The sequence below is a fragment of the Schistocerca gregaria genome, chromosome 3 (genome assembly GCF_023897955.1).
Source record: "Schistocerca gregaria isolate iqSchGreg1 chromosome 3, iqSchGreg1.2, whole genome shotgun sequence".
Lineage (NCBI taxonomy): Eukaryota > Metazoa > Arthropoda > Insecta > Orthoptera > Acrididae > Schistocerca > Schistocerca gregaria.
The window spans coordinates 408,233,554-408,249,651 of NC_064922.1; the positions used below are offsets into that span (position 1 = coordinate 408,233,554).

Genomic DNA, 16,098 nt, shown 5'->3' on the forward strand with positions numbered 1-16,098 from the left:
GTGTGTGGACCGCTGTCAGCGCCACTGTGGGACGACCGCAGGTCAAATGCATCCCTGGTCATACCCCGGGATGATTTAAAACCGAAAACCGCACACTAGATCGTCGTTTCACCTTGTATCAGATTTGTCCTTAATTTATGGGCATGATTGTAGTTTTCAGCACATTCCTGTATTTAAAATTCAGTGCGATGCACTTTCTACTTATGTGCTTCTGTGAGTAAGTGAATACTCTTCAACTTTGGTAGTCGCGTCTTCCTCAGTTGCTTGTAATATTACGGTATATTGATAATTTTAAGTTTTTGGACCGTCTGGCTACAACTGACTAAAACAATTTTCTTGCCATAAGCGTTTCGCCTTTATTCTCTGCAAGGTATCTTAAGTGGCCTGGAATATGTACATATTTTTACTATCTAGTTTACATTTTGGGGCAATGTACCTATAGGTTACACACAGTTCTGGTGGTTGGTTTTTGTTGTGATGTAATATTTTAAATTCTACTTGCAACTTGAGTGGATGATTTTTTTACATATTACGTTTCTGTTCCAGTTTAGGTGCCGTTCCTCTTCATATAATTGCCACTTGGGTTTTTTCCACATTTCATCAAAACAAGTGTTCAGTTGCTAGAGCTGAGAAGTGTGCAAAAAACTGAAAGTGGCAATTATAACAAGAGGAACGGCACTAAAACTGGAACAGAAACGTAATGTATAGAAAATAGTCCACGCAACATGTAAGTAGAGTTTAAAATATTACTACATCATAACAAAAACCAACACAAGAATTGTTTATAAGCCATAGGTACATTCGCCCAAAGTGTAAATTAAATACTAAAAAAATGTACATATTCCACGCCACTGAAGATGCCTCGCAGAGAACAAAGGCGAAACGCTGCTGGCACGAAAACTGTGTGTCATTGTTGTAGTCAGACTGTCCAAAAAGGAAAAATTATCGATACACCGTAAGCGAATAGTATCTGTATATGTAACTTTATTAGCCAGTGTCGGCTAACTAGTCTGTTGGCACATATGTAGAACGTTAGTTACGCCTGAGCTGACTTTGTAGTGCACCATAAACAAGAAGCAGCGTATCAGTAGAGCATAAATAGTACCGATCGACTGTTTGGATTAATGTTATATTCCTTGCTGTATAGAAGCAGGAGAATAAGAAGTGCGCCTCCTGTGCACGAGTGCCTGGAAATAGCTATGAGTTCCGCTGGGCACGGTTGACAACCTTCAGGCTCTTTCCTTGGGTTTTGTTGGTGATGAGGCACCTGAGACGAATGCGTTGGCATATGTGGCTATTATGTCGCCCGTGAACCCAATGTCGTCCTGCCTTCGGATGGGCTCGACCTGGCCGGTCCACGTTGAGTTTGAATGGACGATACTGGCAGCGTCTCGAATCCCCAGACGGGGGTTAATGTGGGTACTGGCTATACAGTGTCCCCTTATGCTTTAAAAACAGACTTAAGGTCTGGCCTACTTGTAACACTACATCTAAGCTAGTAAAGATGCCTCAGGATGAGATCAGGAAAAGTGCGGGGTGGTTTTCCGAGCCATGGGAGCTCCAGCTTAGACAGGCAGCGCAGACAGAGAAATAGCAGACATATCGGGAAGGAAGTGAGCACTCTGTTTGCTTCCGGGCTTACTCGTCCGAGATGTCGAGAAGAAACGGCGGCTCAGCGCACTGAGGGCAACCGGCTGCCAATCGTGTCTCATGTTGGCACGAATTCCTACAGACAACTGGCAGCTTTGTTGAAGACAAGTACCCTCAACCATTCAACTAAATATGACCAACCTATGAGCATTGATTTTACTGCGCTTAAGAACCTGGCTCATGGTTTCTCGCAAAACCGTCGCAGTTAAGCGACGACAAGTGGACCTCGCACTTGAAATGAGTTTCTCCATAATAAATAAATTCAAATAGTACGCATCATTTCTTTGTTCATTGTAATATCTGTCCAATAGACAAAGGCAGTCTTTCTCTCAATTTCAGAACACAACAAATGCACGACTAGTCATTCGAAACGAGAAAAGAGCGAATGTCGGGACCAGTTTGTGTGGTCGAAAAGTTGTGTACAGTGATAGGAGGAAGTGCCACGGGAAACATAATAGAAATCTTGATTGGTGACGAATGAGTGTCGATTGGACGTGTGCTTGAAGGTCACTAAATTAGGTTTTTCTTGAAAAGCTCGAGAACCGCGGCCTCCAGTGAAAACAACCCAGCACAAAATTTAACATACAATTTCCTACAAGAAGGTCCTATTCATTTTGTCTTTAGGACTAATAGCGAGCGAGAGAGGATGAAAATTTGCGCGTGGTTATTCAAAGCCAGACACAAAATTGCAGCTTGCATAACATGACATAGGAAGGGGCAGCTGAATCAGCCTGAACGTGCCACGCGAGCGATTTAGCCCATCGATCTATAAAGAAGACTGTTAAGTACAAGACCATAAGTGAAACGTACGTACAGTGGCAGACTTTTAATTAAATAACACACTACTGCACCACTCAAAGCTTTAGCAGTATATATCCTGCTATAAACAGCACGTGCAACATAAAGCTTTAGACACGAATCAAATTTAAAGATAACTACAAAACGTGGAATAATTATACCTTCTGAAAGAGTAAAGCTTCTTATTATAGTGCCCCTTACTACACCACCCGACAAAAAACGTTGAAGCGCCTACGAGGGAAGAAGAGAATAAAATGCTTCAAGGATCAGAAAAAAGTATCAAATTTGTAAGGAACTTGATAACGTGATCTCATTTATCACTATGATCTTGCACCCTCTCTAGCTTGAATTCGTGCACTGATTCGGTCGGTAAGGTGTCAAATAAGCTTTGTACCCCCTAATGAGGCAAGCTGAACCACAACTGTTGGATTTGATCTTTGGTATCCTGTATTCTGGTACCGACACAGAGATGGCGACCGAAATTTTCCACAAATGTTCTATCGACGACAGATCTGGGGATCTCGCCGGCAACGATAGTATCTCAACATCCCTCATACGGTTCACAGAGAGACGTGCCATGTGTTGCCGAACTCTGTCTTCCTGAAAAATTGCATCACATGAGATGTAACACATGAGGATGCAGGACGTCCGCCACTTACCGTTATGGCGTCAGAGCTCCCTCAGTCGCCGCACGGGATTAGCCGAGCGGTTTAGGAGCTGCAGTCATGGACTGTGTGGCTGGTCCCGGCGGCGGTTCGAGTCCTCCCTCGGGCAGGGGTGTGTGTGTTTGTCCTTAGGACAACTTAGGTTAAGTAGTGTGTAAGCTTAGGGACTGATGACATTAGCAGTTTAGTCCCATAAGATTTCACACACATTTGAACAGTTCCCTTAGTCACTACCACCCTTGACGTGAGATGTTCTCCAATGGACGTCCACACAATAATACCATGAGTAAGACAGCAGATCATCTCCAAAACACTGGAAACACGGGACCTCTCCCAGGTCGCTGCCATATTCGCCATCGATTATCATCCGGGTAGTGCAGAAACAATCCAGTTGCTGCCAGTCTCCGACCAATAGTGCGGAATGACACAAAACCTTGGAAGGAGTCCGTTACTTGTTTCCGGAAGGCAGGTAAGGATTTGAAGTGTTTACGATGGTCTTGGTGCACAATACGCCGATCCTTCCTCGTGGTTGTCACACGTGGTCCACCAGAACTCTGACGACGAGTATGCTGCCCTCACCTTCCCATGTAGTCCAACATCGGGCTACTGTCGCAGCCGAATGTGCCACAAATCTGGATATTGCATGATTCGACCAGCCTGACAGATGGGTATAATGAGGCCCCTTTCAATCTCGGTCAGGTGGTGATACTGCTGTCTGACAAAAATTAGCGCCATCTCCGTATCCTTCACAGTGATCACTCAACATCTGGTGCTGTTGACGAGCCTTTTATACACCACCGGGTCTGCCAACAACACTGAACAGCAACAACACTAATGAACTCTGTCTGTCAAAGAGATTTGCAGCTCAATACCTGTTGATGCTGTGCACATTTGCCCGCAGTTCGTGGTCGTGCGGTAGCGTTCTCGCTTCCCAAGCCCGGATTCCCGGGGTTCGATTCCCGGCGGGGTCAGGGATTTTCTCTGCCTCGTGATGGCTGGGTGTTGTGTGATGTCCTTAGGTTAGTTAGGTTTAAGTAGTTCTAAGTTCTAGGGGACTGATGACCTGTAGATGTCCCATAGTGCTCAGAGCCATCTGAACCATTTTTTGGTGTGCACACTTACGATGTTAATTTGAGATCCAACTATATCTTCTGGGTGTTTCACTTTTTTCGGGCGGAGTACGTTGCAAACAAATAAGAATAAAAATACTTAAATGTCGGTTATCTAAATTTATATTAAATCATATCGCGTGAGCGACTGAGTGCTGCGGCGTGCCAGCCGCTACCTTATAGTATGACTCTATACGTCTTTACCTAGATCAGGGTACATGTCGCAGCCAGATTACTGGCTGCCTTTTGGTTAGAAAATTGGATGCTCTCTTCTAGAATGTGACGTACAGACACGATGAAAGTAGCACACACAGGCAAATCCGCTCTCTGAAATGCGAATTCATTCGTTAGAGGCCAGTGTCCAATTAGAAAGCGAGTGATAAGGCATTTGTATCGCCTTAATGGCTGGAACGAAGTACTTCACAGCCCGATAAAGGTTTTACAGACCGCCGTATGTTATTCTTCACATCCATCCATTCCTCCTCTCACTTACACTTAGCTACGTGCCTGAATGGCGAGGCTGCTGCAAGTACTTTATATTGCGCATCAGTACGTAGATTCTTAGGCCTTCTCCAGTTACCAATGGTGGGTAGCCGAAAATGAATTCCCCTTTTCTTTTAAGAAAAAGTGGCTGTTCAAGACAAGTTGCGCTGGATTTACTGCTGGTATCGTGCACTGTATGGCCTACTGCGCACTCTGGAAATAGGAACGATTTATGAATTTTTACAGCGCTTTGGATTGTCTCAATTCCCTTATTCTCTCTACTAACATACAGCTGTTATCCGACGGACAGTGCATAACTGAGTCGCACTTACTAAAAGTTACCAGAGTCCTTGAGAGAAGCTTATCCCTACCTTCTCTTATTTCCAACACAATCAAAACAAACAATTCCATGACACAAGTACTCCCTCTCCTAAACCACGTACAGTGAATGAATTACTCTGACGACACAGCTCTTGTATAAAACTGACAAGGAATGTGTGAAATCAGGTCTTGTTACAGGATGTAAAATCCCACTATATGTCCCTGAGGGTAATGACATGACAGATGTGACGACCGTAGTTCATGGTGAGCACAATATTTCCTTTCTATGACGGTCTCACTGCTTACTTGAAGATCATCTTCTGCGGCATCGTGATGCCGAATAAATGGTGACCGAAAACTCACTGTTCCATATGTAGCCCATCTCGGCAGAAAAATCAGTTTTTGGGAAAAATATTGTTTTGATCTCTAATGGGGGTTTTCCTTTCTGTGTGTATTAACCAATAATACACGCATACGGGCTGTATCGCAATGATTAAACTACTAAGAAAAATTTCAAGCACCGCTTTCTCACCTTTCAGTTTTGCAGTATACTTTTCGGGAATTGAAAATAACAAGGGTCTGACATTTTCTGGGCTGATTTAGGCAGGCATCACACAACTTTTATGAAGATTTATTATCCTAATCATTTAGTCCTAGATATTACTGTCTGCAGAACTTTTCAGCATTCAAAAGTGAAGGTTCCACAATAATTCTTTTGCGTTTCACAAGTTCTTCGTATTATCTTTTAGGTATGGCAACTCTGTTACTAACCCTTAAGAATTACTGTAGTATTTGCCGTATTTGACCTGTAACTTGTACCTACTCAAGAAGGGATTTTGTCTATGTTATTACTCTTAAAGAACTAACGCAGTATCTAGCTATCCAACAAAGGAATTTTCTTTTTTTTAAGTTAGTATACAGATGTCATTTTCTCTGTGTAAGTGCCGGACGGAGTGGCCGTGCGGTTCTAGGCATTACAGTCTGGAGCCGAGCGACCACTACTGTCGCAGGTTCGAATCCTTCCTCGGGCATGGATGTGTGTGATGTCCTTAGACTAGTTACGTTTAATTAGTTCTAAGTTCTAGGCGACTGATGACCTCAGACGTTGAGTCGCATAGTGCTCAGAGCCATTTGAAATATTTTTTTTGTGTAAGTCTCAGCACACTCGCCCCTAACCTTGCAAATAATTATAAATAATTGCAAAATTTCTAAATTACATCTTATGAAATGTTGTGCCAGAAAAATTAGGATGACGATGCGGTCTCTGCTGCATTTATTTTTAACTGCCATCAATGAAGGCTCTCTCTCTCTCTCTCTCTCTCTCTCTCTCTCTCTCTCTCTGTGTGTGTGTGTCTCTCTCCCTCTCTCTCCTGCTCCCTGTACCCATTGAGCAGGACAATCAGTGTGGGTAAAAATAAAAGGCATCCTTTTAAAACGGATTTGTTTTAATTTTATTGGTGGTTACCGATTTTGCCTGCTCAGCCTGCGATGGACACCACCAAGTCATAATATACTGACTACGCATGTTGGCTATTCAAATGGATTTGAAATTGTTATGATGATTATTATTATGCAACCGAAAGAAATCAGGTGTTCACAGGTATGAATATTACCGAACTATAAGTTTTACTTTCGCAACCGTGCAAAAATACAAACTCGAGGTTTTTGTAGAGGGATAGAAAAAGTGATAGAATACAATCTTGTGGAAGATCAGTTTGGATTCCAGAGAAGTGCAGGAACACTTGAGGCCGTACTGACCGTGCTACTTATCCTGGCAGATGGGTTAAGGAATGGCAAACCTACGTTTCTTGCATTTGTAGGCTTAGAGAAAACTTTTAACAATGTTGACCGAAATACTCTCTTTAAAATTCTGAATATAGTAGGGGTAAAATGCAGGGAGCGAAAGGTTATTTCCAACTTGTATGGAAACAAGACTATAGTTACAAGAGTCGAGGGGCATGAAAGGGAAGCAATGGTTGAAAAGGGAGTGAGACAGGGTTTTAACCTTTCCCCGATAATATTCAATCTGTACATGAGCAAACAATAGATCAAGCAACTAATGTCCAGGTACTGAATAGAACTGGGAAGGGAAGATGTTTGTGGCACAACCTGCTAGAAGAAGGGAACCAGCGGTTGATAGGACACATACTGAGACATCAAGCGATAACCAAATTAATATTGGAAAAGAAGTATGGGACGTAAAAATTGTATAGGGAGACAAAGATAAGTACAGTAAGGAGATTCAGAAGGATGTGAGTTGCAGGTCGGAGATGAAGAGGCTTGCACAGAACAGAGTAGCGTGGGGAGCTGCATCAAACCAGTCCTTGGACTGAAAACCAGAACAACAACCGTAAGAATAACAAGTAATGAACACCAAGATTAATGTTATTGCGATATGAACAGATACTGTAAACTTATATTAAATACAGTCGCTGACATTCCACAATAATGCAACACATAGATTGATATTCTTTTTTGAGTCGTCACTCTTCTGACAGGTTTGGTATGGCCCGCCACAATTTCCTCTCTTGTGCCAACCTCTTAGCTGTAAGTAGATTTGCAACCTACGTCCTCAGTCATTTGCTGGATGTATTCCAAATTCTGATTCCCTCTACAGTCTTTACCATCTGCACCTCACTCTAGCACCATGGAAGTTACTCCGTGATGTTTTAACATATGTCCTACCATGCTCCCCTTCTTCTTGTCAGTGTTTTCCGTATATTCCTTTCCTCGCCGATTACGAGGAGAAACTTCTCGTTCCTTACCTCGTCAATCCACCTAATTCTCAACACTCTTCTGTAGCATCAAATCTCAGATGCTTCGAGTCTCTTATTTTCCGATTTTCCCACAGTCCGTGTTTCACTACTATACAATGATGTTCTCCAAACGTACATTCTCGGAAATTTCTTCCCCAAATCTAGCCTTCAGACTTCTTTTCGCCAAGAATGTCCTTCTTGCTACTGCTTTTTTGCCCTACTTGCTCCATTCGGCATGGATTCATAGATCACTTTGCTGCCTAGATAGCAGCAGTCCTTAATTTCATGCCGGCCGTAGTGGCCAAGCGATTCTAGGCACTACAGTCTGCAACCGCGCGACCACTACGGTCGCAGATTCGAATCCTGCCTCGGGCATGGATGTGTTTGATGTACTTAGGTTAGTTAGTTTTAAGTAGTTCTAAGTTCTAGGGGACTGATGACCTGAGAAGTTAAGTCCCATAGTGCTCAGAGCCATTTGAACCATTTTTGAACCTTAATTATATCTACTTCTTGATGTTAAACTTCTTGGTGTTCTCATTTCTGTTCCCTGTCATTACTTTCGTCTGTCTTCGATTCACTCTCAATCCAATTTCTGTACTTATTAGACTTCATTGAATTGAGCAGATACTGCAATTCTTCTTCACTTTTAACTGAGTAAAGCAATGTCATCAGCGAATCTTATCACTGATATCCTTTCTCATTGAATTTTAATTACGCTCTTAAACTTTTCTTTTATTCTTGTCATTGTTTATTCGTTACATAGAGTAGAGGCGAAAATCGTGTCTTACATCCTTTTTAAATAGAGCAATACACTCTTGGCCTTCCACTCTCGTTGTTCCCACTTAGCTCTCGTGCCTATTGTATATTACCCGTCTTTCCCTGTATCTCACCCTTATTTTTTTCAATATTTCCAACATCTCGCGCCATTCTGCTTTGCCCAACGTTTTTTCCATATCGACAAATCCTATGTCCTTGTGTTCATATTTCTTTGGTCTCGCTTCCATTACCAGTATCGCTTTCATTATCAACCGCAATTGCAGAATTGCCTCTCTGGCACCCTATCCTTTCCTAAAGACAAACTGATCGTCATCTACCGCATCTTCAACTTTCTTTTCCATTTTTCTGTATATTATTCTTGTTAACAACCTGGATCTGTAAGCTGTTAAGCTGATTGTGCTATTATTCTCGCACTTGTTGGCTCCTGCAATCTTCGGAATTGTGTAGATGATAATTTTCCAAAGTCAAGTGATATATCGCCAGACTCATACATTCTACAAACCCACGTGAATAGTCGTTTTGTTGCCACTTTTCCCAATGATTTTTGAAATTCTGATGGAATTTTATCTATCCCGTCCGCCTTACTCGATCTTAAGTCTTCCAAAACCCTTCTAAATTCTGATTCAAATACTGGATCCCTTACCTATTCTATATTGACTCCCGTTTCTTTTATCATGTCATCAGAAACATCTTCCCCTCACAGAGGTCCTCAGTTCACTCATTCCAGCTATCCGCTCTCTCCTCTGCATTTGACAGTGGAATTCCGGTTGCACGCTTCATGTTACCATTCTTTTATTTAATTTTAGCGAAAGTGGTTTGGACTTTTCTATACGCTGAATCAGTTCTTCCGAATATTATTACTTGTTCGATTTCATCATATTTTTTCATGCAGCCATTTTGTCTTAACTTCCCTGCACTTTCTATTTATTTGATGCCTAAATGACTTGTACAGGGTGTATAAAAAAATCACCCGATTTTAAAAAATCATAACTGTTATGTTATTTGAGATTCATGCGTGAACAACATTCTGTTGGAGAAAGCAAGCTCTCGAGTTCAAGTGGTTCCCGATACGCAGCAGCAGTCTGCACCCACTTCAGTTCAAGTAAAAAATTGCCGGGACAACAGAAAGCGTTTTATGTTCCATGCTTTGCGCAGTGCGGGCCACTAATAACTATTCAGCGTGACTTTCTTACTAGGTATGGTGTGGATCCACCTACTGCACAGAGCATTAGACGCTGACACGAACAATTCTGAGAACCAGGTTGTTTGTGTGGATACAAATCGCCGGGCCGTTCCCCAGTGTCTGACACAAACGTTGAACGCATCCGCTATAGTTTCACAAGGAGTCCGCAGAAATCCGTTCGCCGTGCAGATCAACAGCTCAACATACCCCGGTTGTCCCTTTGGCGTGTGTTGCGTCGACATTTACTCATGAAACCATATAAAATCCAGCTACTGAAAGCTCTTCGTGAAGGTGACAAATAACACTTGTGTAATTTTCTTCTTGGAGAGATGGAGGATGACAGTTTTCTTCCACGCTTAGTGTTTAGTGACGAGGCAGCATTCCATTTAAATTGAAAGGTGAACCGTGATAATGTGAGAATATGGAGTACGAAACAACCATATGAAGTTGTACAATATGAGAGGACTCTCCGAAACGTGTCTTGCGCAATTTCACCGGGTAAGATTTATGATCCATTTTTCTTTGCCGAGAACGATGTTATAGGAATCACGTAACTCGATATGCTTGAGAACTTTCTTTTCCCACAGTTGGAGACTGATTCGAACGACTTCATTTACCAACAGGGTGGCCTACCGGCGCACTGGCATCTGGAAGTGCCGGAATTTTTAAGTCAAAGGATTACTGGCGATGGATCGGTCGCACTGGACCAAATGATTCAGCCTTACATTGCTGGCCTCCGAGGTCACCGGACCTGACTGTATGTGATTATTCCCTATAGTGGTTTATAAAAGACTCTGTTCAGTGCCTCCATTACCAACAACAATTCGTGAATTGAGACATCGCACAACAGCAACTTTTGAAGTTGTAACTCAAGATTTGCTCGCGGCAGTGTGGGAACAATTTTAATACCGTAATGACATCCCGTGCGTCTCGGGAGCGGGGGGTATGAAAAAAATTTTTAAAGTATCCCGTTCATCAAAAAACAAAAGTCATTGTATATGCTGTATAGTTTCAGAAATACAGACGTGCCAAAGAGGATGATTCATTTTGATGTATCCTCTATTTCTGTATTTCCCTGGGCGTTTTTTTTACTTCTTTCATCGATCGACTGAAGTATTTCATGTGTTACACATGATTTCTTCACATTTATCTTCCTTTTATCTACTTTTTTCTTACCAACTTCTGTTTTTAGAGATGTCTATTCCTCTTCAACTGAACTGCCCACTGTGCTTTTCCTTATCGCAGTATCTATAGCATCAGAGAACTTCAAGCGTATCTCTTCATTCCTTAATACTTCCGTGTCCCATTAATTTGTGCCGTGCTTGTTCCTGACTAGTCTCTTAAACTCCATCATACTGTTCGTCACCACTAAATTTTGGTCTGAGTATATATCTGCTCCTGGGTACGCGTTGCAATCCACTATCTGATTACACAACCTCTGCCTCACCATGATATAGTCTAACTGAAACCTTTCTGTATGTCTCTGATTTTCCAAGCAGGTCTCCTCCTCTTGTAATTCTTGAACAGAGTAGTAGCAATTACTAGTTGAATGTTATTGTAGAACTCAATTAGTCCTCCTCCTCTCTTGTTCATACTATTAAGCCCACTTCTCCCGTAACCCTTCTACTCCTTCTCCTGCAACAGCATTCCAGTCCCCCACGACTATCCGATTTTCATCACCCTTCACGTACTTAATTACACATTCAGTATCCTCATATACTTTCTCTATCTTTTCATCTTCTACGTGGACGTCGGCTTGTATACCTGAAATATTGTTATCGGTGTTTGTTAGCTGGCGATTCTGGTGAGAACAACCACATCGCTGAACTGTTCACGGTAACTTGTTCACCATCCTACCTTCCTATTAATAACGAATATTACTTCCGTTGTACCATTTATTGGTGAGATTGATATTATCATACTAGAACGACCTGAGCACTGCCTTCTCTTCCTCCCATTTGACGTCACGGAGTCCCACTTTATCTTGATTGAGCTTTAAAATTTACTTTTTCACATACTGTGGGTTACCTACCACATTCAAATTTCAGACGTTCCACGCCCCGATTCGTAGAATGTTACCCTTTCGTTAGGTTTTTTCATGGTTGTTATGAAACCGAAAGTATAACGAGCAGAAAAATTAAAACTATAACGATTTTGGCACGTATTTTTGTATTTGTATCAAATACAGTCGTTGACATTCAAGGATAGTGACTAACTTCGTGATGTGCACATGTTTTGCTCGTTAGATGACGTAAGCGGTAATCATTTGAAAGTGAAGGGTTGTTTTTCTGCGCAGGTTGGTGATGCAACGCTAATCTTGACGGTCGCCAGTGTCCACGCCGAACCACAGAGTGACTGTTGGAGTGAGGAGGAAGGCCACGCCTGCGGATCGTCGCTTAAGTTGCTACCGGCACTGCCGGGCCGAGAGGCTGGCCGGCAAAGTGAGCGAACCACCGCTCACTTGCCAGCGCTGCCGACCATCTAACAAATAAAAGCCTTTCAAACTTCAGCTGATCAGTCATTTGGCCGTACAGCTGCAAGAATGTTAGTTGACGAAACGAAGGCTGAGTCCCTCTATTATTTGCCCTGAAGTGTCTCGAACTAGTTCAGTGAATTACAGAATGTCCCTTCTGAGGTTAGTTGCAAGCAGTAAATAGCTCACAGAGTCCGAAGAGCAGTATAACGTCCTTGTAGATGAGTTGGCGCCTCGTCAACACATACTATTAGAAGTAGTTGCCCAAAGTAACGAGATAATGTGCTCATCCTATATTTACGTCAAGATTCCTAGTTTTTAACAGCGATTTTCATAAACTGTATAAATTATCGCAAATACGTATCAGGGTCACTCCAAAAGAAAAGCAGATTTCTTTTTAATATTAATTTTATTTTCTGTATCTTTGATATTTTTATACAGCATGCTCTGGAGGAACTTCCTTATTTTTAAAAATCAATAAACAGAAAATATAGTAGACATCAGTTTAAATCTGTTTTCTTTTCGTAGGGGTATATTTAAAGTTTTATTCCATTACATTTTGAAAATTATATCTTGAAATTGGTCTTCAATTTCTCAGTTCATTTTGAGAGTCGAAATATGAAGTTTCGGTCCACTTTGTGCAGCATGTCTATGTTGACAATAACAGCAATAAAAGTATTTCGCAGGCCGTCCAGGGGCCCTGGACGATTGGTACGTACCAAGGATTTAAGATAGTCCCGTAAGAAAAGGTCGCACGGGGCATAAACCTGACGAGCGTGCTGCCATTGAAGATCGCCCCTCGAAGAGATGAGACGCTCGGGAAAGTTCTCGCAAGAGATTCATTGATGTTCTTAGTGCACAGCTCGTGGTCTAGTGGCTAGCGTTGCTGCCTCTGGATCACGGGGTCCCGGGTTTGATTCCCGGCCGGATTGGGGATTTTCTCTGCCCAGGGACTGGGTGTTTTTGTTGTCATCATTCGTGACAGTGGCTCTATTGGACTGTGGAAAATACTAGACTGTGTAAAATTTGAAACTTCGTATGGGCGCTGATGATCGCGTAATTGAGTGCTCCACAAACCTAACATCATCATTGACGTTCTTCCCGTGTGAGCCGCGGCGTCAAGTTGTTGGAACCAGACGTCCTCCAAATCCATTTCTTCAAGTTCGGCAGGAATACACTCGTCAGTCATCTGGACGTAAAGCACAGGCCAATAACGACAATTTTGGGTAATGCACAGCAAGCGCTCACAGGTTCTTTATGGTGAGGCTGCTCATGAACTTCTGTTGGGTTCGTGCCACTCCAGTTTCGCATATTTTGTTTACTCACGCATCCAGACAAAGGAAAACGTGCCTCCCCGCTGAAGAACACAAGGGCGTCATAAGGTAAGTTTTTGTTAAGTCTTCACATGCATGTTTTCGTGAAAAAAAGTCGCTAGATTAAGCGTTCGCAAATTTCAAGTCTTTATGAAGTATTCGTCTCAATGTGAGATTTTTCGATCAGGAATACGGCCAGCAGGCCCTGAATTCACGCTGGGTTGCGATGACCGAACGGCCACTGGAAAAGTAAGTCGTCACGGCGGACGCGCCCACCTCTCTGCTCCACTTCAAAATCGCTGTAAAAGAAATATTTTATTTAAAAGAAAAGTTAGGTCCCGCCCCTTCGAATGCGCTCAGCCACACAACGCAATTAGTAACGGCCGTTGTGTGGCGCGAGCTTCAAACAAGAAGTTGCCACGCCGCACTCTGTAGTATGCTGATACGATCTTGAGAGGCAAAAGTTCGTTTTTTCACTTAATCCATCCCCACCCCCCACCCCCCGTTTCAACTAACGGTGCCCTGCACCACCGTAGAACTCAGGCTTGTACATCTGCAACGTAGAAGTCAGAAGCAAAACGTTTTTGAGGCACTGTTTAACTGCCTTCAAATCTGCTTCCTTCAGTTTACCATAGTGGCGGTAAACGCACGATGCCAGCTCATTGTTGTGGGGTGAGTACTTCAGTGTTGCCCATCCAAGCTTTGTGATCTCAGCTATGATTCTCTCAGTGGAATGTGGCCAGACGTCATCGTGCAACAGCAAAACATCCTTTTTCTCCGATGTTATCGTACGTGACATGTTCAAGCGTGAAGCTTTTAAAGATTGCCACATAATCATGGCGTGATGTTGATGACCACGGTCCATCTGAATCAAGAAAGGTCGTAGCCATCACTTTCACTGCTGAAGGAGCAATTCTGAATTTCTTCTCCTTCGGTGAGTTGGCATGGTGCAACACCTTCGTTTGCCATTTCGTCAGTAGTTCAAAGTGATGCAGTCAGCTTTCATCTCCCCTCATAGTTCTTGAAGGAGTCGTCAGAATTCTCTTATTGTTCCGCAAATTCTCTCCGCACTGTCTTCCTCGCTTCTTTGTGGCTATCCGTCAACATTCTCGTAAACAACTAGGCGCATACGTTTTTATCATGTTTTTATTAGCTCGGTTTCTTGTCTGTCTGAATGTTTGGTAGATATTTTGCAATTGATTCCAAACCAATTTTCCCGTGGGGTAGAGACCTGAAATTTCAGATGTACTTCAGAACTGGATGACAGTACCAGTTTAACTCACTTCCTTGTCTGATGAACGATGGAGTGTACAACTGAAGAAATTTCCCACTTTCCCATTTTCAGTTACGTATGGTTTGTGGCAAGAACAATTGTTGGTAAGCCGCCAAGTAAGCTCAAAACCCTCTCTAATTTTTAGCTTCACAGTCTCTTCACAAGTTACACAGGAGGAAGCAATATATTGGCTGAGTAAGGTGAAGAGAAACTGAAATAAACGTGAAATCTATCACTTATCTCTATTGTAATCTCATCAAAATGTTTGAAATCGTTTGTAAAGTTTATCACGCAAGATCAGAACGCAAAAAAATAATTGTTTAAGTGTAAATTAATTTTCAATTAAACGTTTTTAAGCCGGACTAAATTGCATAAAATAATTTCTCCTAGCTCCAGACATATTCTTTACCGTATTAATGTAATCTGAAAATTTGTGATTGTGTATTTTTAATATCTGTGTGGATACTTGCAATATTTAAAACGAAAACATGGAGCTCACACAGTACATAATCAAGCCACATTAATATGGCCACCGCCTATGTTTGACCTCAATGTGCAATAAGTATACACAGACAGCAGATTTCAGCACTAACGGTGGAAACTATATGAAGCGTGTCGGGGGAACGAGGAAAAAAAACAGTCGTTGTCATAAAGAGGAAACGGAGCAATTCACCTGACTTCTAAAATGCCATGATCATGGTTTTTGGGCCAAGGGTGGAAATATTTACGAAACGGTTAATTTCGTAAACTGTTCGTGAGCCGCCGTGGTTGAAGTATATTCTTCATGGCAAAACGGCCCTGCCCAAAAACCGGTGCCGATGCAACTGAGTTGCACCACGGACCATAGACGACAGTGATGAACGAAAGCTGCGAGATGGTTCAAAAGGCTCTAAGCACTATGGGACTTAACATCTGACGTCATCAGCCCACTAGACTTAGAACTATTTAAACCTTACTAACCTGAGGACATCACACAAATCCATGCCCGAGGCAGGATTCGAACCTACGACTGTAGCAGCAGCGCGGTTCCGGACTGAAGCGTCTAGAAACGCTCGGCCACAGCGGCCGGCAGCTGCGAGATGTGAACCGACAAACAGACGTGCAACTGTTTAGAAAGTGACCGCTCAAAATGAGCAAGGGGCTACCAACAGGGCGCCCTCAACGACCGTTCAGCGAACATTGCTGTGTATGTGCGTATGCCGCGGACATCTGGGAGGTGCAACCATGCTGACTGCTGATCATCGGCGACGAAGGCTGTAATGTGCACGCTAGTATCGCAACTGGACGTTCATTGAGT

At 42.7% G+C, this 16,098-nt stretch overlaps 1 protein-coding gene across 2 annotated transcripts in view; it reads left to right on the top strand.

The window, feature by feature from the left end:
- The window catches only part of LOC126354546 (uncharacterized), a 42,098-nt gene extending 29,385 nt beyond the window's left edge, over positions 1 to 12,713 (top strand). For both annotated transcript variants that reach the window (XM_050004286.1, XM_050004287.1), the window contains exon 4: positions 12,039 to 12,713. In XM_050004286.1, the coding sequence (XP_049860243.1) occupies positions 12,039 to 12,227 (189 nt within the window). In that variant the 3' untranslated portion in view covers positions 12,228 to 12,713. The remainder of the gene's footprint in view (positions 1 to 12,038) is intronic.
- The last annotated feature ends 3,385 nt before the right edge of the window (positions 12,714 to 16,098 follow it).